General features: G+C 48.4%; 1 protein-coding gene across 1 annotated transcript in view; it reads right to left on the bottom strand.

The window, feature by feature from the left end:
* DSCAML1 (DS cell adhesion molecule like 1) overlaps positions 1-22,538 on the bottom strand; it is a 100,136-nt gene that overhangs the window by 30,667 nt on the left and 46,931 nt on the right. Inside the window, exons 2-9 of the mRNA XM_083368262.1 lie at positions 20,626-20,772; positions 17,105-17,383; positions 16,061-16,336; positions 15,018-15,314; positions 13,429-13,701; positions 9,362-9,640; positions 9,021-9,144; positions 8,652-8,824 (exon numbers count right to left, since the gene is read on the bottom strand). Coding sequence (XP_083224388.1) covers positions 8,652-8,824; positions 9,021-9,144; positions 9,362-9,640; positions 13,429-13,701; positions 15,018-15,314; positions 16,061-16,336; positions 17,105-17,383; positions 20,626-20,772 — 1,848 coding nt within the window. The remainder of the gene's footprint in view (positions 1-8,651; positions 8,825-9,020; positions 9,145-9,361; positions 9,641-13,428; positions 13,702-15,017; positions 15,315-16,060; positions 16,337-17,104; positions 17,384-20,625; positions 20,773-22,538) is intronic.

Genomic DNA, 22,538 nt, shown 5'->3' with positions numbered 1-22,538 from the left:
GAGATGGCCCAGTTAAGATGCCAGCCTTATTTGCCACACTTTCCATGGAAGACAGAGGCCTTCTCCTTCCCAAATGTGTTTCTGCTGGTTATTGGTTATTGGTTCAACCACCTTTCTCTGAGAGTATCTTTTTTTTAAATCCCATTTTAACCCATTTTTAACCCATTTTTTAAAAATCCCAATGGTTAACCATGAAGGGTATTTTTGGGGAATGTGGGTTTTTAGTAAAAGCATTAACGTGTCTTGCTCACAATCACCCATGCTTTAGTCATCTCTCATTTGGATAACTGCAATGTGCTCTACATGGGGCTGCCCTTGAAGATGACCCAGAAGCTGCAACTGGTCCATATTGCAGCAGCATGTGCAGTTTTGGGTGCCCAACAGTTCACCAGAGCTTCACTGGCTCTTCTAGGTGCAATGCAAATTGCTGATTGACTTTCTTTAAAATCCTGCATGGCACTGGGGCAGGTTATTGGTTCAACCACCTTTCTCTGAGAGTATCTTTTTTTTAAATCCCATTTATATCCCGCCCTTCTCCAAAGACTCAGGGTGGCTTACAATCTAAAGCACAAATCATATTGCATGTGTTCATGTAGAAGTGTATTGTCTATTCTTAAGGGGAAAGGGGTGTTATGTATGGGGTTAATAATACTATTAAACAACAGCTCAACTGATACCACCAGGTGGCGCTGCGCCAAAACTGCTGCGGAATGTTGCCACCAGATGGGACCTCAGCGACTGCTTTCTCAGTGATCACTTCAGTCCTTTAGAAGAGTCTCCCACTGGAGATCAGAGGGACCCTTTTAGTCTTTTGGAAGACGTGAAGACCTGGTTCTCCCTTCAAGCACTGAACTAGGATGGGAAATTGAGCTGTGAAAAAGTTGGGCCTAGCACCCCAGAGGGAGGGTACTTTTTAAACAATATTTTATGGATTATTTGAACAGCATAGGGTGACTGTGTGAGATAGGCAGCCATATAAGTATTTTAGACAAATTAAGAACCCACAGGCCTCAATTTTTGGCTTGGTTACTAGCTGCAAACCATTTGAACTAAGCTGCCAACCAACACCCTCACAAAGCAGAAAATTATGCCATACCCCAAAGCCTATCAGCTCCAATGCTTATCTTAAGAGCCATCCCCAATGCCCCAGAGAAAAACCTGGAGCTGGAAAAGCAAAAAGAAACAACCCACTCTCATGTGCCCATTGCCCACTGATGGCTCTTAAAAGCTGTCTAGAACCTTGAATGGGTGTCAAGGCCACTGCTAGTTATGCTCATCCCTGACTCCCAGAAACTGTTTTTCTATGCAAAATGGGCCCTGGGTATTGTGTAGTGAGTTCAGGAACGCATGAAAGACGCCAGGCACAGGAGTACAGCATAACCATCTTTATTAGGTGGTAGCTTGTGTGTCCAAAAGGTGTTACCTGAGCCCTATTTATACCTGGCCAGGTATGCTCCCAGCCAATCAATTTAAACCTGGATTTCCTGCTGAAACGCTGCCCCTGGTTGCAGCAGTTTCGGCGCAGTGCCACCTGGTGGTATCGGTTGAGCTGTTGTTTAATAGTATTATTAACCCCATACATAACACCCCTTCCCCCTTAAGAATAGACAATACACTTCTACATGAACACATGCAATATGACTTGTGCATAGCCAATTTGATGTGGCACATTCGGCCTCCCTCATGACCGCACATAGTCTGTGAGATAGGCAGGTGGCCTATGAGTCTAAGGGGTTCCCCCCTGTCCAGGGCAGCAGCGTCAGTGGGTCGGTCTGGTCTGGGCGCTTCTGATGGACCCGCCCCAGAGTCTGCTCCTGTGGCCGGTTTGTCATGATGTCCTTGCACCTGTAATTGGTTGGGCCGGACAGGTCTCTCCGTGAACAGCTCTGGGTCCATGAAGTCCTCCTCTGGCTCGGGTTGGCTGTGCTGATTAGTGGTTGCTGATGGGTGACCCGCCTGTTGGTTATTGTCCTGTGACCTTTCAGGAACTCTTCTCCTGACTTGGTCTATGTGTCTTCTGCTCTGACGTCCCCCCTCCACCCCTACAATGTAAGACAAAGGCCCATTTCTGTCAACCACCACCCCCGGAATCCACACATGTCCCGTTCTATAGTTCCTGGCCCAAACCAAATCGCCTGTGTGTAGTTCTCTAGCGGGGTTGGTTTGCTCAGACTCAGCAGCCACTCTGTCGGGGTGGAGCCTGTCCAACTTGGTAATGAGCCGTCTGCCCCAATCAAGTTCCGCTGGGCTCTTCCCTGTGGCTGTGCACGGTGTTGTGTGTTGTGCCAGGAAAAATTGGGCCAACCTTTGATGCCAGTCGCCGCTGATGATGCGCCTCAACGCGTCCTTGATTGTGTGCACCATGCGCTCTGCTAGTCCATTGGTTGACGGGTAGAAGGGTGTGGATGTGACATGCCTAATCAAGTTGCTCTTCATGAAGGCCTGAAATTCAGCAGATGTGAATTGTGGTCCGTTATCCGAAACCAACACGTCTGGAAGACCATGTGTGGCAAAGAGTCCCCTGAACACTTGGATTGTCCTCGCCGTGGTCATGCTAGTGACTGGTACTACCTCTAACCATTTGGAATGGCTGTCTACCACCAGTAGGAATAACTGTCCTTGGAATGGCCCAGCGTAATCAATGTGGACCATGGACCATGGAGTGTGGGTTGCCTCCCATCTGTGGACAGGCGCGTGAGGCAGCTCTGGCCTGGACCTCTGGCAGACGTAGCAGCTGTGCACCAGCTCCTCTATGGCCTTGTCTAGCCCTGGCCACCAGATGTAGCTCCTAGCTAATGCCTTCATTCTCACTATGCCCGGGTGCCCTTCATGTAATGAGTGCATGACTCTGTCCCTTAGTCTCTCCGGGATGATGACTCTGCTACCCCACAACAGGCATCCCTTATGGGCTGATAACTCATGCCTCCATGTGAAATAGGCCTGGAATTCTGGGCCTGGGCTCTCCTCTTGCCACCCAGTGACTACCCATGCCTGGACCCTGCTCAGGATCTTGTCTGCTGTTGTTTCAGCAGCAATATCCTTTGCGTGGAGTGGGCATTCCGGTAGGTCCTGGATGGCTAGAATCTGTGCTGCTGGTGCCGGATTGGGTTCTAGGTGTTTAAGGGGTAGCCTACTTAGCCCATCAGCGTGGCCCATATCCTTTCCTGGCTTATGCACCAGTTTGCAATTATACGCAGATAGGAATATTGATCACATGAGCATTCTAGGGGATAGAATTTGGGGGGTTTGCCTGTCTGTTGTGACTAGGCCTAGCAGTGGCTTGTGGTCTGTGAATATGGTAAACTCCCTGCCATACAGGTAGTCATGGAATTTTTTGACTCCAGCCACTATTGCCAGGGCTTCCTTGTCGATTTGTGCGTAATTCCTTTCGGCCGCTGACAGTGTCCTGGAGTAATAGGCGATGGGTTTTTGTTCACCATTCTCTTCTAAGTGACTCAATACTGCACCCACTCCATATGGGGAGGCATCACACGCGATGCAGATGGGCTTAGTCTCTATGAAATGTGTGACAGTGGAATTGCTGGACAACAATTCCTTTAGAGTTTGAAAGCTTTGTTCGTGGACCTTGGTCCAGTCCCAAGTAGCTTTCTTGTCTAAGAGCCTGTGCAAAGGTTCAGCAATAGCAGCTTTGTGAGGCAGGAATGCATGATAAAAATTAAGCAACCCCAGGAATGCTTGCAGCTCAGCCTTGTTCTTGGGGGTGGGAGCCATTTTTATTGCCCTTACCTTGGAGTCAGCAGGATGAATTCCCTTGGCATCAATCCTGAAACCTAGAAATTCTGTGGATGCCACTCCAATGCTACACTTGTCCCGTTTAAGTTTGAGTCCTGCAGAGCGGAACCTGCTTAATACAGCCTGCAGTCTCTCAGCCAGTACCTCTTCAGAGTCCCCTGCAATGAGGTCATCATCAAAGTAAGGGCACACCCCAGGGATTCCCTTCAGTGTCTTCTCCATCACCTCCTGAAAAATCCCTGGAGCTACAGAGACATTGAACTGCAAATGGTTAACTCTGAAGGATCCTTTGTGGGTTACTATGGTTTGAACGTCTGCCGTCTCCCTGGTAACCAGCTGCTGCTGGTACGCCTGCGCGAGATCCAGCTTCGCAAAGATGGCGCCGCCCTGGAGAGAGGCAAGGACGTGGCTGACCATTTGGACCAGGTAAGCGTGCGGATTAAGGGCCCGGTTTACCGAGAATTTATAATCTGCGCAAATTCTAACCTCCCCATTAGATTTAAGAGGGGTAACAATGAGGGTCTCCCACTCTCCCCCTTCTATTGGCTCTAACACCCCTTGTTCGACTAGCTTATCCAGTTTGCTCTCAATCTTGTGATTGAGAGCGAAGGGGACTCTCCGGGGTTTAATTCTTACGGGCAGGACGTTGGGGTTTAGTTTAAATGTGATGGGGGCCCCGGTGTACCTGCCTAACTTGCCATCAAATACGTCTGCAAACGTTTTGCAGATGGATTCGATGCTCTTGGCCTGGGTGTTGTGGATACCTGAGATCCCTATGCCCAGGGCCTCAAACCAGTCCAACCCCACTAGGCTAGTCCTCTGGCCCTTGACCATGAGGACATCCAAGTGCCCATGGAAGTCCCTGAACCCCACCAACAGGGTGGCCTCCTCCTTAATTTTGATGGGGGCGTGTTGGAAGTCAGTTAGTTTTAGATTGGTAGGCCTCAATTGGGCCCGCCGCTTGATCCGGCCGCACATGAGTTTAAATGTCTTGTACAAGATTATAGAGACTGCAGAGCCGGAGTCAAGCTCCCTCTTGCAAGGAATGCCCCACAAGTGGACCTCTAACTTAATTTTGGGGATGAGCAGCTGGTGGACCCCCATGTGGGAAGCAGCCCTCCGAATTTTGAAGAAGTTAGTGGTGGTGTATTGGTGGGCCCTGGTACCTTTCGGTGATGCGTCCTCGGGCTGGAGTTCGTGCAGGCCATCTCGGGAACGGTTCCGGCAGACGGAGGCGATGTGGCCTATTTTTCCGCAGGCCCGACACTTGGTTCCCGCCGCAGCCAGCACACTTGGGGGTGGTTGCGCTGCAGCTGCAGCCGGTACACTTGTTGGATGTTGTTAGCTTCCGCTGGGCTCCCAGGTTGCCGTGCCGAGGCTGGGGTTGTTCCGGCCTCCGTTGCACTGCGTTGATCTTGGCCTCCTTGTCTGCTCCGCCGCTCCCGCCATACGCAGCAATCACCTGATTCATGGATCCTCCTGGGCTGCTGGGTCGGGGGGTGATCTGGTCTCCGCCGTCGGCCATGTCGTGGGCCAAAACCTCATCCTGGACCTCCTGGAGGGTCAGGTTGAGTCTCGCAATCATCTTTTGCCACAGCCACTTGTCACGTAGGACGAAGATGACCCGGTTGCGCAGCCTCTCGTCCAAGTTTGTGAACTTGCAGAGGCGGGTGGCCTGCCGTATGCCCGTGATGAAATCCGCCGCCGATTCACCCGGTAGTTGGGCCCTTTGTTCGAATTGGAACCGCCAGGCCAGTTCAGACATTTGAAGGTTGGAGTGTTTATTAAGCTTCTCTGTGAGGTCGCTGTAGGAGACGGCCCCGATGGCTGTCGGTGAGCACAGGCCTACGGCGGACCCACTGAGGCAGAGCAGAGCCACCACCTTCATGCCATCCTCCATGATCCAGTTTGTTGTTGTTAGTTGCGAAGTCGTGTCCGACCCATTGCGACCCTATGGACCACGTTCCTCCAGGCCTTCCTGTCCTCTACCATCTTCTGGAGTCCATTGAGGCTCACACCTACTGCTTCAGTGACTCCATCCAGCCACCTCATTCTCTGTCGTCCCCTTCTTCTCTTGCCCTCAATCTTTCCCAGCATTAGGCTCTTCTCCAGTGAGTCCTTCCTTCTCATTAGCTGGCCAAAGTATTTGAGTTTTAGCTTCAGGATCTGGCCTTCTAAAGAGCAGTCAGGGTTGATCTCCTCTAGGACTGACCGGTTTGATCGCCTTGCAGTCCAAGGGACTCGCAGGAGTCTTCTCCAGCACCATAGTTCAAAGGCTTCAATTCTTTGGCGCTCAGCCTTTTTTATGGTCCAGCTTTCACTGCCATACATTGCAACTGGGAAGACCATAGCCTTGATTATACGCACTTTTGTCGACAGGGTGATGTCTCTTCTTTTTAGTGCGCTGTCTAGATTTGCCATGGCTTTCCTCCCCAGGAGCAAGTGTCTTTTAATTTCTTGGCTACAGTCCCCATCTGCAGTGATCTTGGAGCCCAGGAAAATAAAATCTGTCACTACCTCCATTTCTTCCCCATCTATTTGCCAGGAATTGAGAGGGCCAGATGCCATGATCTTGGTTTTCTTAATGTTTAGTTTCAACCCAAGTTTTGCACTCTCCTTCTTCACTCGCAACAAGAGGATCTTTAGTTCCTCTTCACTTTCTGCCATTAGAGTGGTATCATCCAGTTTACCCATAGATAAAATTTGACTTGTCCTAAGTGCGATTCCCATCATTCGGGGTGGCGGATGTCGAATGCCTGGATCTGGCCGATCTGTGCCATGCTGCTGCATCCGGTTCAGGAGTCCTGCTTTGGAGGTGGCCGCTAGCGTGGTGACTAGCTGGTCATTGATGGGGGAGGGAAAGATGCCTCTTTCCTCCAGCAAGTGATGCCGTCCCCTATTGAATTCAGCTCTTAGATAAAGCAGGATCCCATCCTTGTCGCCACTATTGTGTAGTGAGTTCTGGAACGCATGAAGGACGCCAGGCACAGGAGTACAGCATAACCGTCTTTATTAGGTGGTAGCTTGTGTGTCCAAAAGATGTTACCTGAGCCCTATTGGCCGGGTGTGCTCCCAGCCAATCAATTTAAACCTGGATTTCCCGCCGAAACGCTGCCCCTGGTCATAGCAGTTTCGGCGCAGCGCCACCTGGTGGTATCGGTTGAGCTGTTGTTTAATAGTATTATTAACCCCATACATAACACTGGGATCACCGTCTTCTAAGTTATACCAGATGAGGAGACAGCAAGAAGGCTCTGAAGATCATCCATTAGATTTGAATAATGGGAAAGTCGGGTTAGGAAAAGGACCTTTTCAGAGGACACATGAGGAAACACAATTCCCTGCCACAAGCAAGGCTGGTCCCAAACTCCTACTGGAATGCTGTTTGGTACTTGAGAAGGGAGTGTTAGCGCAGTACAGCGAAGGGGAAGGCAGACATTCGGTGTGCCCGCCAGCCCTTCATTGTGAAAGAGTAGACCACAGGCATGCCTCTGGAGGTGAGCTCTCCCAACACCCTATCTGTTCCATCTCTCCTGAAGAAGCAGACCTTGCAAAAGGCCATCACCCCACCCCCAAGCACACCCTGTTTTCTTTTCAGGCTCTTCATTTTGGTGTCTTGTGAACAAGTTGCAGACAAGAGGCTGGTTTCATTTGGTAGCCTGAGATAAGGCAGCTACAAAGGGAATTGTCAGTGTTTGGGGTATTCCCCCCTCCCAAGTCCCACTACAGCACAGCAGCAAACAAAATAGGAACAGAGTACTGAAAGGGAAGAGAGCCAAAGCAAACATGGTGGTGGTCTTAAGTGCAAGCTCTGTGATGTTAATTTGATTGCACCCCTTTCAGCTTCTTGTCTACCCTGATTAGCTGCATTTCACCTGAAGCATGAGATTAATTTAAAATGCATAGAAGCAATCAGTAATGCTTAGACAGTGAGGCCACCTTTTCAGCCTTCACGCACCTGCTGACTACCAGAAGCATATGAGCAATGGCTGCAAAGTGGGTAAAGGCCCTATTATGGCCTTGGGACAGCCCTTACCCCCCCTCCCAGTCTGGCTGCCAGTGCCAAGAGTGTGGCATGACTAGAACATAAAAATTGAAGAGGGAGATTTCATAAGCTATAATCACCTTAGGGGGAAGGTCTTCCCGGAACCATCAGAATAATGACTGACAAGTGGAGAAAATAATTAGGCTCACGCAAAACTCCAATGCAAGGGATGAAAGGAGGGATTCAGTGCCACGAGGGTACTTCCCCTGGTGGCAAGACCAGAGAACATCGCCCAGCTGTTTCACATGTCTTTCCATTCGCCTGTCCCCAACTGTTCTGGGCTTCTCGGTGGGATGTGTGCTATTAGGGATGGCTGTCTCTTGCCTCCCATCAAGATTTATTTTTATTTTTTTATTTTAATTCCATTTATATCCCGCCCTTCTCCGAAGACTCAGGGCGGCTTACAAGCTTAGCAGTAGCTTAGCTGAGGGCCTGGTTTTATTAAAGTCAAAGTGTCCCAAGAGAACATCCCCCTCCTTGCATACTGACTTCCAGGACTGCAAGAGAAGTGCTAGACGCGAATCTTGCCAGAGTAACTGAAGTGCCAACAGTTGGCCAATCTGATATGCTAAACACACAGTATCTGTGATCAGAGACTACTTGGGCACAATCCCAACTAATGGAGCAACCAAGACCTTGATCAGAGGGCCAAAATAACCTGGCAAATAGCGCAAAGGAGGGATACCAAGTCAACAACTTTATATTCGGGGGAGGGGGGCTAATAGATGCACAAAACATCTAGGCGTGACCCCATCCCATGAACAAAAGCAGTCTATTGGTTGCCCACAAAAACTGTAGCTCACATAAACTGTGCTCTCCCTGAGAGAAGGGCAGGCACAGCTGCCTCACTCACTCTTCACGGTGAGAAACATGGACTTGCTGATGTCTGTCCCAACCCCATTGCTGGCCTGGCACAGGTAATAGCCGATGTCTTCTTCTAAAACATGCCGGATGAGCAGCGAACTGTTTGGCAGGATCTGGATGCGGCCTGTCAGGGGGACAGGGTGATACTGCTGAGGGTTCCCACTGCCTGGAAGAAAACAACAAAGAGAAAAAGGGCCCTAAATGGATGGGGAAAGACCTGACCAAGCCATCCACGAGGTCACCTATGATTCTCTTCTCAATGCTGGTCGGTCTTCTTCCAGCTGTGGACCAAAGTCCCTGCTCCACACACTTTGAAGGTGTAGCCCCCTCCCCTGCCACCCCAAAGGAAAGATCTCACAAACCTTTAGCGTGTTTCCACATGACTTTGGGAGGGGGATACCCATCCACTGAACAGTTCAAGACCCCAGATTTGCCATAGATCCCATCCTGATTGTTGGGCTGGACCACAAAACGAGGCGGCACTGTGGAACAAGGGAACAAGTGAGGAACAGCACACGGATGTTCCCAAAGCCTTCCTTCACCCGTGGGTCCTTTACTGCCAGTTCTTCCCTCAAAAATGCCAGGCCCGAAGAAATGCTGAAGAGCAGAAGTGGCCCAGCCCTTTCCTGGGCAGTTCCTAGGAAGCCAAACAGGCCAACCTTGGGAACCATCAGGGCTTTTCCCCACTAGGCTCCTTACCTCGCACAATCAACTGCCGCTCTCGGCTAATGGTGGCAGCGGCATTGCTGGCAATGCAGGTGTAGTTGCCATTGTGCTTCAGGGAGACGCTGGAGATCTGCAAGGAGCTCATGAACTCCTTGCTCTCAATGGTGATGCCAGCTCCTGAGACAATCACCTGCCCATCCTTCCTCCAAGTGATGCGGATCGGCATGTCACCCGAAGAGACCACGCATGGAATGTACAGGAGCTGCCCAATGGAGGCAGGGGGGAACTCAAAGGGCTGGATAAGAGGAGGAACTGTCAAAAAGAGGAATGTGTTGGACACCACTGACCTCTGGAGGATGGAAAATCAGGAAGAGGAGAGAGGTCGCCCAGTGCAGCCCATGGTTTGAGGGGAGGCCTGCTCAGCCAGCGGAGATTCTGCACAGCGACTGGGAGCTTGGAAGTAGCTCTGGGGGACCAGGGGAACTCTCAGTCACAGGTGCAGGGGCCATACAGTCCTTTTTTAGCCACAGCTCTCCCTTCATGGAAAGTCTTACCTATTTTGCAAGACAGTTGCAAGCCCTCATGGCACACTCAAGCTTGGTGAATAGAAGATTTGTAAAAGAGCAAGAATACAACCTGAACAGCAGATAATTCTCTATTATGGAGAAATCCCTACCCATTATTTATTTATTTAATTGGATTTGTATACCGCCCTTTCCCGAAGGACTCAGGGCGGTTTACAGGGAATTAAAACAAGAAATACAAAAGTTAAAAACAATTTAAAAAATTAGAATATTAGAATTAAAATATACAGGACTTACAGGAACATTTCATTACCACCAGAAAGGAAAATTCTCACACTGAGTATGTAGCTAGAAACCATTATGTATTATAGCGCAAGTACAAGAGAAACAAAGCTACAATCCAACAGGTATGAGTTGTCACATTTGAAAGCAAGGTTACTTACTAGAATTCTTGTATAAAACCATTTTCCTAATAAATCTTATTAATCTGAGCTACTTTGCTGGTCTTCTGCAGTCCTGACTGTAGCTTGGAAGATCTGATAACCTCTTAGATCCAAATTGTTTTCTGGTATATTTAGAAAATACCTTGCATCAAAACTGTTGGTTCTCTCTAATCCTCTCTGTGACAATTGATGCAATCATTCCCGGGTACCCTTTCCCTGCTGAGGGAGCTGCGCAGGTCCCTTGCTCTTCCCAAGGAGCCCATGATGATGAAAGGGTAGACAAAGGGCTAGAGAGATGAATTGGATGAAAGCTCACCCCATTTCAAGGCCTATGGCAGCCTCACAAATACCTTTGATCATCACTGCTGGAAATGCTTTCCTACTATTTTGAGATGAGAAATTCATATCAATTAGAGGCAAGTCCTAAGACAGACAGATCAGTCAAAACACACACAAAAATCTAATTGCTCTCCCCAAACTGCCCCACACATTTGACATGGCTCCATATAATTTGCCACAGCACCCACAAAACGTGTGAAACTTTTGCCCACACACAGGGCTTTCTGAGCTTGTGGGCAAAAGAGGTTCATTCATTCATTCAAAAGATTTTGAATGAAGCTGACCATCTTAAGCATAATAATCCTGAGTGACCAATTTCTGGATGGTGAAGAACAGAGCCAGACCGACTTCCTCCAAGATAAGAGTGATTTGGGCTCTAAATGGGGTCTTCTCTCCTGCTTGGAGGCATACCACAAGCAGGGGGTCTTGCTAGGGTAACAAGGGCAGCTGTGGTGAGGAGGACTTTTGCACAGCTGCTTCCTCTGCACCAATTGTGCTCCTCCTGGATCAGGATACTCAGTCACTCCAGCTGCCTCCTGCTGGGTGAATGTGATGTGCTTGGCACACAGCTGTCCTTGAACACCTTCCGGAGCTGTAGCTGGTACAAAATGAGCAGCCTGGGCAGAGATGGTGTTTCCCATTATATTAGACTGCTTCCGGAGGTGTCTTAAGATGCCAGTTGGCTTCTAAGTGGGATTCAACGCACTAATTATCACTTTTAAGGCACTATATGGCTCTGGGATGGATTATCTTTGGGAACATTTCTCTTATTTATCTGTCTGTCCAATCAAATCAAATAGGGTTAACTTCTTCCAGATCTCATTTCCTGTGAATATTATCTAATGAGACCCAGGAAATGGGAATTTTGATCGCTGCCCTTCGGCTTTGAATCTCCTTCTTCTCATGGATATCTGGCCTACCTCTTCTCTCCTGGAAGTTCTGAAAGGCAGTTAAGACCTGGCCCTTCCACCCAACCAGGAGGAAGGCATGCTTTGACCGATTGGATTTATTGGTGGAAACAGCATTCCTAACCATAGAGATGTCAAAATGTTTAAATGTATTGTGATGCCACAATGCTAGCTCCATTCTTTAGGATTTGCAATGCAGCTTCAGGCAAAAGTTCAAAGAGGTGGAGTTTGCACCATGATGTATGTTCCATCATGTTGCTCCATTTCTGGTGGGCACCTCTACCAAGTACCAAAGTGTTACATCTGAGCAACTCCTGTCCCTGCTCTGGGGAAGGAAGAGCCAGCAGGGCAGCTAAGAAATTTGTATAAAAACTGGCAGATACAAAGAACCATCCATGAGCAAGTAGGGAAGGGAACCTGAAGGCTGAGCCAACCTTGTTCACCTGAAGTCCAGGTAAACTTGCTTGAAAGAAGAAGGCTAGGACAGCAGGAAACCATTAACAAGCAACCATGAGTTGCTTCTCTGACACTTTCAAACCAGTCTATAGGATGCAAGCAGCCTGGGGTGGTGGAGGAGCCAAAACAGCTGCTACACCTTCTCCAGAGCTGCAGCAACTGCCTGCCAGTTGCAAGCACTCGCACACAGCTCAAAACCATCTCTGACCTCTCCCCCCAGAAGTCCTTGCCCCCAAAATGTGGTCTGGCAAGGGCCGGTACAGCCATGAGCTCAAGCTGAACAAGCCCTGGGGTGGAAAGGCAAGGCAAGTCCGCCTCTTTTTCTGTTCCTTAGGGCTGATGGCTCCCCAAACGGAGCTGAATAATGGATGAATTGGAGAATGTTTACAATGTTTTGTGTGCTTGGCAGGAGAGAACGATCCTTTAGAGAGCCACAAACAGAGAAAACTGTCCCTAAAGGTGCTCTGAGCAAAGGTCAGCTGTCTCAAAGTGGCATGCTTACATGGCATACTCGCCCACCTGACTCCAGAACTTACTGTTGGAAACAGATCCCATGGATCTGGAGGCGGAGGAGAGAGGGGATCTGGACTGCAACAGCTGGGTGATCCTTTCAAGCAATTGAATGAAGCAGTGAAGAGTGATGTGAAAAGGAAATGCAAGGCAAGATTGTGAGCCCCAAAAGAAATGAAGGCTAGCTTCATCTGCTTTCCTTACCTGGCACTACCCACAATCCTTTCAGGACAAGGAAGGTTGAACTACTTCAGTTTGATTCATGTGAGCAAGTTATTAGTGGTGGTGGGGGGGGGGGCTGGGGCTTCCAATGGAGAAGAGCAGGGAATCATAGGTGGGAACTTGCTGAGTGGAGAGGTGGGGGTTTTTTTTGGGGGGGGGGGCTTTCCCCTGTTCAGCCTTTGGCACATTTACACAGAGAAAGGGGAGTGGCATAACACGACTGACAATGCCAGATGAGGTCACCTGGGACTAAGGACCAGGTAGAGGTAGGACATACCTGCATGCCCACCCACCCACCACTGCTGCTGGAAACCCCTTTGGAACACAGGGGCCTGCCAAGCCATTCCTGCTGATGGCTGCCTCTGTCCTTACCTGCTCAAGAACCATTCCCCTCTTCCAAGAAACAAGCGCGCCACAGATCTGGCGCTCTATCCCCTTCCTTGGCTGGCTATTTACCAAGGGAAGCTCTTGCCCACAAGCCCACAAGCACACCAGGGTGCCATCTTTTGGAACTCCTGCCTGACCCTCTCCCAGGCATAGCCACGGATAGCATACTAGTCCAAACCACATACCAGTCCTGCTCCATCTGCTGGTCAGCCATGGTACCTGTCAGAGGAGCAGCCTGTCCAGAGAGCAGGCCTGTCGTGGAAGGAGAGGCGTGAGAGTGCCAGGGAGGACTCCTACTTGTAGCTACCCACCTTTCACAGTGACATGGACGCTCTGGCTGATGGAGAGCTGCGGCTGAATGAGGACGCTGCAAAGGTATTCCCCTTCGTCCATCCCCTTCTGGACATCCATCAGCTTGAGAGTGCCATTTTCAAAAACCACTTGTCGGTGGTTGTCTGGCAGGAGTAATGAGTCCTTATACCACTTGATTGAGTAATAAGGGTAGCCAATCACCCTGCAGTTGATGAAGGTGTCCCGGCCTGCCACAGCTGTGAGGTTCTTCATGGCACGGATGCTGGGAGGGCCTGAAGCAGGGGAAGAGAAAAAGGCAGGCTAGGGCAATTCAAGGAAAGGACGGCTCTGCTCCCAAGAAGGAGGAACGCAGGAGAGGGACCCTCACCCATGCTCAGCAACATTTCTGTCAAGGTGGCTTCCTTCAAGTGACTTCAAACACTCCAAGCGACATGTCTGTGGAGATTCTCAGTCACCCAGGTCATGGCTGTCCCAAAGGTGCTTTTTCAAAAGGCAACTGGATATTTTTTGCTTTGCTTGAAGACATTTTGCTTCTCATCCAAGAAGCTTCTTCAGTTCTGTCAGAACTGAAGAAGCTTCTCAGATGAGGAGCAAATATCTTTGTCAAGGAAAAACTTGCTTTGCTTTGCTTGAAGATGGTTCACTTTTCATCCAAGAAGCTTCTTCAGTTCTGACAGAATAGAAGAAGCTTTTCAGATGAGGAGCAAAATGTCTTTCTCAAGGCAAAAATAAAGTCCAGTTGCCTTTTGAAAAAGCACTTTTGGGACTCTAGCAACAGCAAGCAACAACTCTGTCTCGCTGGTGGACTATTTTATGAATGGTAAGAGTGCTTGTTGCCATTCCACTGAGCAAGAGCCAAAAGGCTTCCAGGCACCCCACAAAGGAGCATGGAGGAAGCTTAGCAAGTGTCCGAAAGAAATGCACAGGACACCGAACTGTGCTGCAGGAAACTAGGGAATGGCTCTTTCCAGCACAGAGTGATTCTCCCCAGGGTGTTCTAAACAAGACATCTGCCCTCTTCTATGGTCCCAGACTGGTTTCCAGCCTGCAACGCAGGAAGAGTGTCTTCAGGAATCAAAGACACACCCTTTGCAAAGAAACAACATTTATTCTATGGAAACCATTTCTGAACCAATTATTGTGCCCCCACAACCATAATTTTACAGCTTTCTCTAACTGGTATAGATGCCTCTGATTCAGGATAGCAGGCATACCATTTTTAAACTTAAATAAAAAGGGAGGAGGTGCCATTTGGCTTAACATCACCAGTTTTGCCAAGGGCTAGTGCGCAGAATGGCACTCTGCCATGTCATCAGAAGGGAATTCAGCTCCACCTCCACCACTGCCCGCCTTTTCTGCACTCCCACCCAGATCCCGTGGGAACAACATTCTACCCACACTTTGCTTGGACAGCTGAGATCTGCATTCTCCCCCAGCACCCTCTGCTCTGCCAAAGGGCATCCTATGGTGAAATTACACACAAAGGAAAGGGAACAAGGCAGAACAAACAGCACAACCAACCAGAAACAAACAAACAAAAAAACAATGCAAGAAGAGCCTAGGCTGATATTGAAAAGTAGACAGGCACCTCTTACGTTTATTCGCGCTTGGTATTCGGCACTGCCCACTGAGTTCCGCGCAGTACAACGGTAGACACCTCCATCCCTGATGTGTGGGCCTGTCACATTCATGTGGCTCACAGTGGTGCCATCAGACATGGTGTACTGGTTGGTGCGGTGGCTGCCATCTCTCTGAATGGGCTCATCGTCCAAGGACCAGGTGATGGTGGGGGGAGGGGCTCCCTTGGCTGCACACATCAAGGAGAACTGCTCACCAGGGTTCACCACCTTCTCACTGAAGGAGGAGACAATCCGGGGGGTCCCATCTAGGAGAGAGACCACAGCAGAGTGGTGGATCAACACAATTGTTCTTTCCATCCAAGGACATCTTTTTAACAATAGGAGGGTTGAAAAATGTTGAAACACCACATTTCAAGCCCTAAATCTCAAAACATTCCTGAAAGCTTGGAAAGAGTAGGGAATAACTTTGTAGACCCCTCAGCCTTATACAGAATAATAGGGATACCATCCATTGTGAAACTATATTAGCCTTGCTGGACTCTCCCTGTTCGGCAGCTTCCAGCGCAATAATCCTCTTTCTTCCTTGTAGTAAATGAAAATTTACTGGAAACTCAAAAGTGGGACCTTCAGGCAACATACCTCCCTTCTCTCTTATTACACCAGAGATTACAAAACATTATCCCAACTTTTCTTTTTTTAGTTCTAACCCCTCATTATCAGAACATCCAGGGGCAGTGACTTCCATTAATTTAAATGTTGCTTGAAGAAGGTAGGCCTTTGCCCACCATAAATGCTCTGTCATTCAGCTTCATTGCACAACTTAACTGCATTGTAGCTCCCTCTCCCTCTCCCTCTCTCTCCCTCTCCCTCTCTCTCCCTCCCTCCCTCCCTCCCTCCCTCTCCCTCTCCCTCTCCACAGAGAACCACTTCAGCAAATCAGGGAGCCTGAGTTAGGCAGAACAAAGGTCTGGTTCAGGATCTCTCCTTCTTTACAATGAACCCAGGACTAGGCCAGAAGTTTAGAAGTCCCTCTCCAGGGCTGGGTGCTCACCCTCCAAGACAATCACAGCAAAGTCTTGAGCTGTCTGGACTTTTCTGGTGGCAAAACACTGATAGGCCCCTGAGTGGCTCTTTTGGGCAGCCGTGATGAGCAGCGTCTCATTGTGGATTCCCCGGATGGAGACAAAGTCATCTGGAACCACCAGCTCTGTATTGCGGAACCAACGGATGGAGTATTCTGGTGAGCCAGAAAGTGCACAAGACAGGATAACAGTGCTTCCAATTCCAGTCTTTAGCTTCTTTGGTGTGAGGGTGACCTGCAGTGGCTCTGTGAAACATAAACAGCACAACCCATTTAAAGACAGGAGGAGATCCAAATAGGAGCCATCCTTGTTTGGCTACCAGGCAACCCAACCTTTCTTCCCAATCTCATCATCCATGGCTTCTCTGCAGCGATGCTAACACAAAGTTGAAACCAAGAAGTGGGAATGTCAGGAACAAGACATCTAGTTGGCTAGAAAGAATGGATCAAAGTTTTCCAGAGTCTTAGAGCAAGATGATCACCCTGAGCCACATCAATAGCTGTGGGAATTCCTCTTGATGGATCAGGTCTTTGAAAGTTTCCCTTTATTTTTCACAGCTACTTTACGTGAAGTCACCATATTACTTAAATTATCCACTATGGCCCCAAGATCCTTTTCCTATGCTAGTTAGTTACAGACAGCCGGTACCCCAACTGTATCTGTGAATCTGAAGGGATTTGCCCCAGTGGCAAATGTTCTTTAAATAAGTTTGCTGACTTCAGTGGAAATGCATTTGTCCTTTGATTGGAAAATCACACAGGACACCCTTCTGGAGCTCTTCAGAATAATTTTGGGTTTGCATCCTGAATAATTAACATTTCATTCATAAATATGGGTAGGTTACTGGTCTCCCAAGCAGCTGGGTCCCCCAGGTGTGGATCTTCTGTAAAAATATGGAAATCTTGGAGCAGCTCCATGCTCTTTCTTCTTATCCTGCCCTCTCCCCCCAGTAAAAGTCTTTTAGTCCACAGCATCTGAGAATTAATTAATTAATTAAGTCTTTACCTACTCACCAATTACTGTCAGGGTCCCAGTGACCTCAGCAGAGCCAAAAGTGTTTGTGATTTCACAGATGTAGGTCCCACTGTCTTCCACCCGCAAACCACTGATCGTCAGGCCTGTGATGCGCTTGGTCCATCGACTGTCAGCAGGCAGGGGCCTTCCATCCTTTACCCATCGGATGGCAGGGTTCGGGTATCCAGAGGCAATGCATGGCAATTCCACCAGTTGCCCCATCTTTGCTTCCTGGACCTGGAAACTGTCTAGAACCGTCGGGATGGATTCTGCAGGGTCTAACAGAGAAACAAACTGAATTCAGGTAGGGCAATCTGGCCCCAGTCCAAATTCTATGAATGCAGTGCATGATGATGCAAGATACTCTCAAACCCTTTTAGCAATTTATCTCTCCTCCTGAATTGGCTCCCTGGTCTCTGCAAGTGATGGACATCGATTTAAAGTTCTCGCCCAGCAGAGACAAATATTCAGGGACTGCTCCGGATGAAGGTGATATCAATAGGGGTGACTCTGCTCCTGCTGTCTGAAAGAAATGTGCAGGGCAGCTTTCCCGGGTTGCACAAAACTGTAGAAAATGGGACACAGAGCACTCTACCACATAACCATTTTCCCCCCTTCCCTTTAAATGAACTATTTGTATGGGCACCCAAATCAGACAATTCACCTCCAGCTGACTAGCATGGGATTAAAAACAAAACAACAATAATTATAAAAAGGCAATACAATACACAACAGTATATATAAAACTGCTAAGTTTGTAAGCCGCCCTGAGTCTTCGGAGAAGGGCGGGATATAAATGGAATTAAAATATATATTAGTTTTAGTTTAGTTTAGTTTTATTTGATTTCTATACCGCCCTTCTCCCTAGGGACTCAGGGCGGTTCCCTAGGGACTCAGGGCGGCCAACAATGAAACATATTTAAAACCCTAAACCAATTTTTAATTATTAAATTTATTTGCCCCTCCATCTCATTTTGAAATGACTTTTTTCCAGATGGGTTCATTCAATGTTTCAGCCAAGAGCTTGAGAAGGAAAATCTAGTTTTTAAAGACTTTAAAGGCCAGCAGGGTCAGACCATCAAAATCTTATGTGTGTGTGTGTGGGGGGGTATTGTTCCAAAGTGCAGGTGCTAATAGAGAACCCCTTCTAGCTATCATCAGATGGTATTATTTTGTGAAGGGAATGCAAACTAGTCTTTCATATTCCTATTCATGGAATTTTGTTCATTTGTTTAGTATGCCAACCATTTCACTATCCAAAGCAACTCTTGACAGACACAAATGGAGAGTGAGGTCTTGCAAATAACCCAGCCCTGGGCCAATGCAGCTCACAAAACAGAGATGTTACATGGGTGTACCATGGTTTGCTCATAATTACCTGCACTGCTGCATATTGGACCAACTGTGGGCCACCAGCTGGCTATATGCAGATGTTGTAAGAGCAGAGAAATAAGCATGTTTTGCCACTCATCACTACAAGGTTGTACTTAATAAATGTCTAACCCATGCATATATTCATTTTTTGTTTTCCGCCAGTGCATTCCAATTATCTCTGGAGCACCTCTGAAAACCAGTTTCTTCAGGATCCAGAAGCAGAGGTATGATCTGTTCCAAGGTCATTGCCATCACATCTTCCAGGGACAGACTAAGGTATATTAGTTAAACCATCAGAGTCTCAAGAACAAGCCTGGGTTCCCACTGGAATCTAACAGGATCTACCAAGTTCCTGAGATGGACCAATCAAATAGATCCTCCTGCGTCAGAGAGTGTCTGCAAATAATACTGCCCATAGAGAATGATCTGACCACAACAAAGGACCCCCCCAGTTACACCCCCAATACCAGATCACATCAACACTGTCCCAAAAGAAAAACAGGTGACCAAAAGTATGAGTTGGACCTTCTGCAATCTTGACCAGTTTGAGATGAGAAGTTTGTTATTCAAAATATGTGAAGAAAGGAGATCGATGCAACTCGGCATGGAGGCAAAGGAATCAGAAGAACAGTCTCTTGTCTAGCTGACCTTTCAAGAGCCCAGCACTTCCACAGACCTGCTTTCTGCAGGGATTTACTGAATGGCTTCTTTTAGGCCTAGACAGGATGAGAAAAAGCCTCTTCCCCTCACTGGGCAGAGTGAGAAGACTGGATCTGCTTGGCTAAGCTGTTCCAGGCTCTCCCCTCAGTAGGACCCCCGCATCCGTGAAGCTTCTGCTGCTGGTAAGCAAGAGGGGAGAAGGCTCAGGCTTAGCCAGAAGCAGATTTTCCTTGGCTGCCCCAAACGTTTGCAGCAGCTGAAGATTGAGTAGATGGGCAGGTTCAATGGAGGAAGAAAGAAGAAAGCCCTGTTTCTTACAACTCAAGAAGCACTGAAGGATTTTTGTACCACCCTGGGTTTTTTTCCCTTAGTTGTCCCAAAGTAAGTCTCTTTTCCATTTTGGTTGTTAAGCCTCACTTGATGCTAAACCCAACTCTTCTGTCCAGTATAGAAACCAGACGAATGTTCAGGCTTCACTGACCAGCACTTAGACCTCCTACTTTGTTTTTTTGGGTAGGATTAACCAGAAAGAGACACAGATAAAGATTAGAAAATGATCTTAGCTACAAACTAGCAGGCACCTAGCTGCCTGCTCCAGTAGTTCAAATCCAGGGTGTTTTCTTCCTGCTTTTCCTACAAATTTAAGAACTGCTTGAGCATTGTGTGGTGGCTTTGAAATTAATCAAAGAGCCTTGGTGGAGCAGTGGGCTAATGCCTCCTTAAGTAACACCAGCTGCCTGCAATTAGTGCAGGTTCGAGTCCCACCAGGCTCAAGGTTGACTCAGCCTTCCATCCTTCCCAGGTAGGTAAAATGAGGACCCAGATTGTTGGGAGCAATAAGCTGACTTTGTAATAATGCCGCTTGGGGGTGTGTGTGTGTGAAAGCCCTAATAAGCAGGCATATACATAGAATGAAGGCTACTGCTAAGCTTGTAAGCCGCCCTGAGTCTTCGGAGAAGGGCGGGATATAAATGGAATTAAAATAAAATAAATAAATAAATCAGAATCACAAAATGGAAAGATCGGAAGAGATCCTAGAGATCAGCTGGTGCAACCCCCACTCCAGTCAATGTGCTTAGCAATAGCCTTCATTCTATGTATATGCCTGCTTATTAGGGCTTTTGCCCCCCCCCAAGCGGCATTATTACAAAGACAGCTTATTGCCCCCAACAATCTGGGTCCTCATTTTACCTACCTCGGAAGGATATTGATAGTTCTTCAGAAGACGTTGCTGCTGTGGGATTTGCCTTCCTTTCCCGGGGGACTTCCTCACATCAGCAGGGCTCCATGGAAGCCACGAACATCCTTGCCTCCCCCCCCCACTCAGGAAAGTGTTCAAGGACAATCTCGGGCTTTGCCATAGGCTAGTCTTTCTTCAGCAACCCTTGCTTCCAGATGGCCACCCCTGCTTCTCCTTTCTGGGAGCCCATCAAAGCAAGCCAAAAGCTTAGCCCAACTCCCTGGCGAGTGACCCAGTAACACCTACCTGAGACAGACAAGCGGGCACCATTGCTCTGCCGCGTCTCCCCACTATACTTGTGCTTTGTAATGCATCTATAGGTGGACAGGGCGTCTTCCTTCTGGACATCTGATATGTACAATCCACCATAGAAAGTAATGAAAAACCTATTTTCTGGAAGAGACCAGAGAAAAGAGAGTAATGTCAGCATATTTAGGTTCCTGAAGAGTAAAAGAATCAGTGCAGAGGGGAATCAGCAGCAACAAAACAGAAGGACACATCTTGCAGGCTCTAACCTCTTCCACTGGAAAGCAAAGGGCAGCCGAGTCCCTGAAAGGGGCCAAGGCCCAGACTGCAAGGGGACTTTTCCTTCTGGCAGGTGGGAAGTAATCTGGTTAAGCCCCCAAATTAATAGTTATTTCTACTCCTTAGATATTGAGATGTCTTAAAATAGCTTTGGGACTAAAACAAACATTCTGGTTAAGCCCGTCAGAAAGAGAGGGCAGTTGATACTTGTCTGCAATCTCATCCACACACTACATGTGTGTGTGTGCAGGTACAAAGCATAGACACACATTGGAGATGAGATGCCAGCAATAAGGTGTGCTTCACTTACCCACACCACTGTGTTGGCAGTAACACCAAGACTGCAAGGGGCCATCCACCAAGAGACTTTGGCAGAGAAGCCCTGCCAAGGAATGCAATGAAATGTAATTGGCCGCTGACCATCAGAGGGAGAGGGGTAAGTTGCTCTGCAGCCTGCAGGGATGGGCTCCAGCTGTCCAGCAGTACCCAGTTGCCCAGCCAATCCCCAGCCAAAAGCATTGCTCAAAGCCAGCTTCCTCCCCAGGGTACACCCAACATTGGAGAGATGCACCTTGGCAAGGTCATTTTCTCTGGAGGACCACAATTATCCTCAGTACAAGCCATGGGTTGAAGTTCAAAGTCATCAGTCTGGAATTGGGGAGCGGGGGGGGCAGGGAAGGGGGACAAAGAATATAGATTCTCCCAGCTGCCTGCGAACCAACAGCCTGGAGCCTGTCTGCCTCAGAATTTGGTGTGGGGGGAGGCAGTTGCTATGGCAACAGGCAACCACTGCTTTGCAAATGGCTGCTCTCCCCTGTCCAATTTGTATGCACATTTAATTGATGGAGTAGCTTTTCAGAAGCATTGGCTCTTATACTCTGCAAGGAAGGAAAAGGCCTTGGGGGAAGGAGGCTACGCTAACAAAGAGCCTGCTAAAGGATTCCCTACTCTGGGAGACATGGAGTGGGGGCAGATCCTCCCCAAAAGAAAGGAACATCAGCAGCGAGAAGTCCCTTTAAGTCAACAGGCTGAAAAGGGAACTGCTGGCTGAGCTCTGCTGCCAGCCCAGGGGGGCCCTCAGACCTGTTATCCTGGGTCAATCTTTTCCTGCGGAGAGGGCAGAAAAGGAGGGTCCTGTCCACTTCCTGCCTAGTGGTGTTTGGGCTGTGCCCCAAAGGGCCAGGGAGGGTTCATTGTCTCTCCTTCGCCCCAGCTGAATCGGTAGCAAGGTCATTTCGTAGAGGCTTAAGAAGCCATTTTCACAAACCCACACAAGTTTATCTGATGGCCTGGTTATCAGCTCACCAAGCCAAGAGCTGGTTTCAACTATTTCAACCCAACCAAGCCACTGTGAGAGTTTTACCTTTTTAGTCCACCCACCGCCAAATCCTGAATGACAAATACAAAGAAAGGAGGTTCCCATTCATAAAAGCCTTTTCCTCACCAGGCCTGGGGGTTTCACTGTTCCTCAACCACCAGGCCTGCCTAAGCTGACAGACTCCTGCCCTTAATCTCTTCTCTAAGCACAGCTCTATCTTTCCCGGTTAAAGGATTAACACCCATCCCACATTCAACTATGGCAATGAGATTTTATTTCTAATTACATCGTAATAAAACTGGGAGCGCTCCCAGGG

The sequence above is a fragment of the Vipera ursinii genome, assembly GCF_947247035.1.
Source record: "Vipera ursinii genome assembly, chromosome: 8".
In the NCBI taxonomy this organism is placed as follows: Eukaryota; Metazoa; Chordata; class Lepidosauria; order Squamata; family Viperidae; genus Vipera; species Vipera ursinii.
The sequence above is the reverse complement of the archived record's forward strand: the minus strand, read 5'-3'. Positions and strand labels throughout refer to the sequence as shown.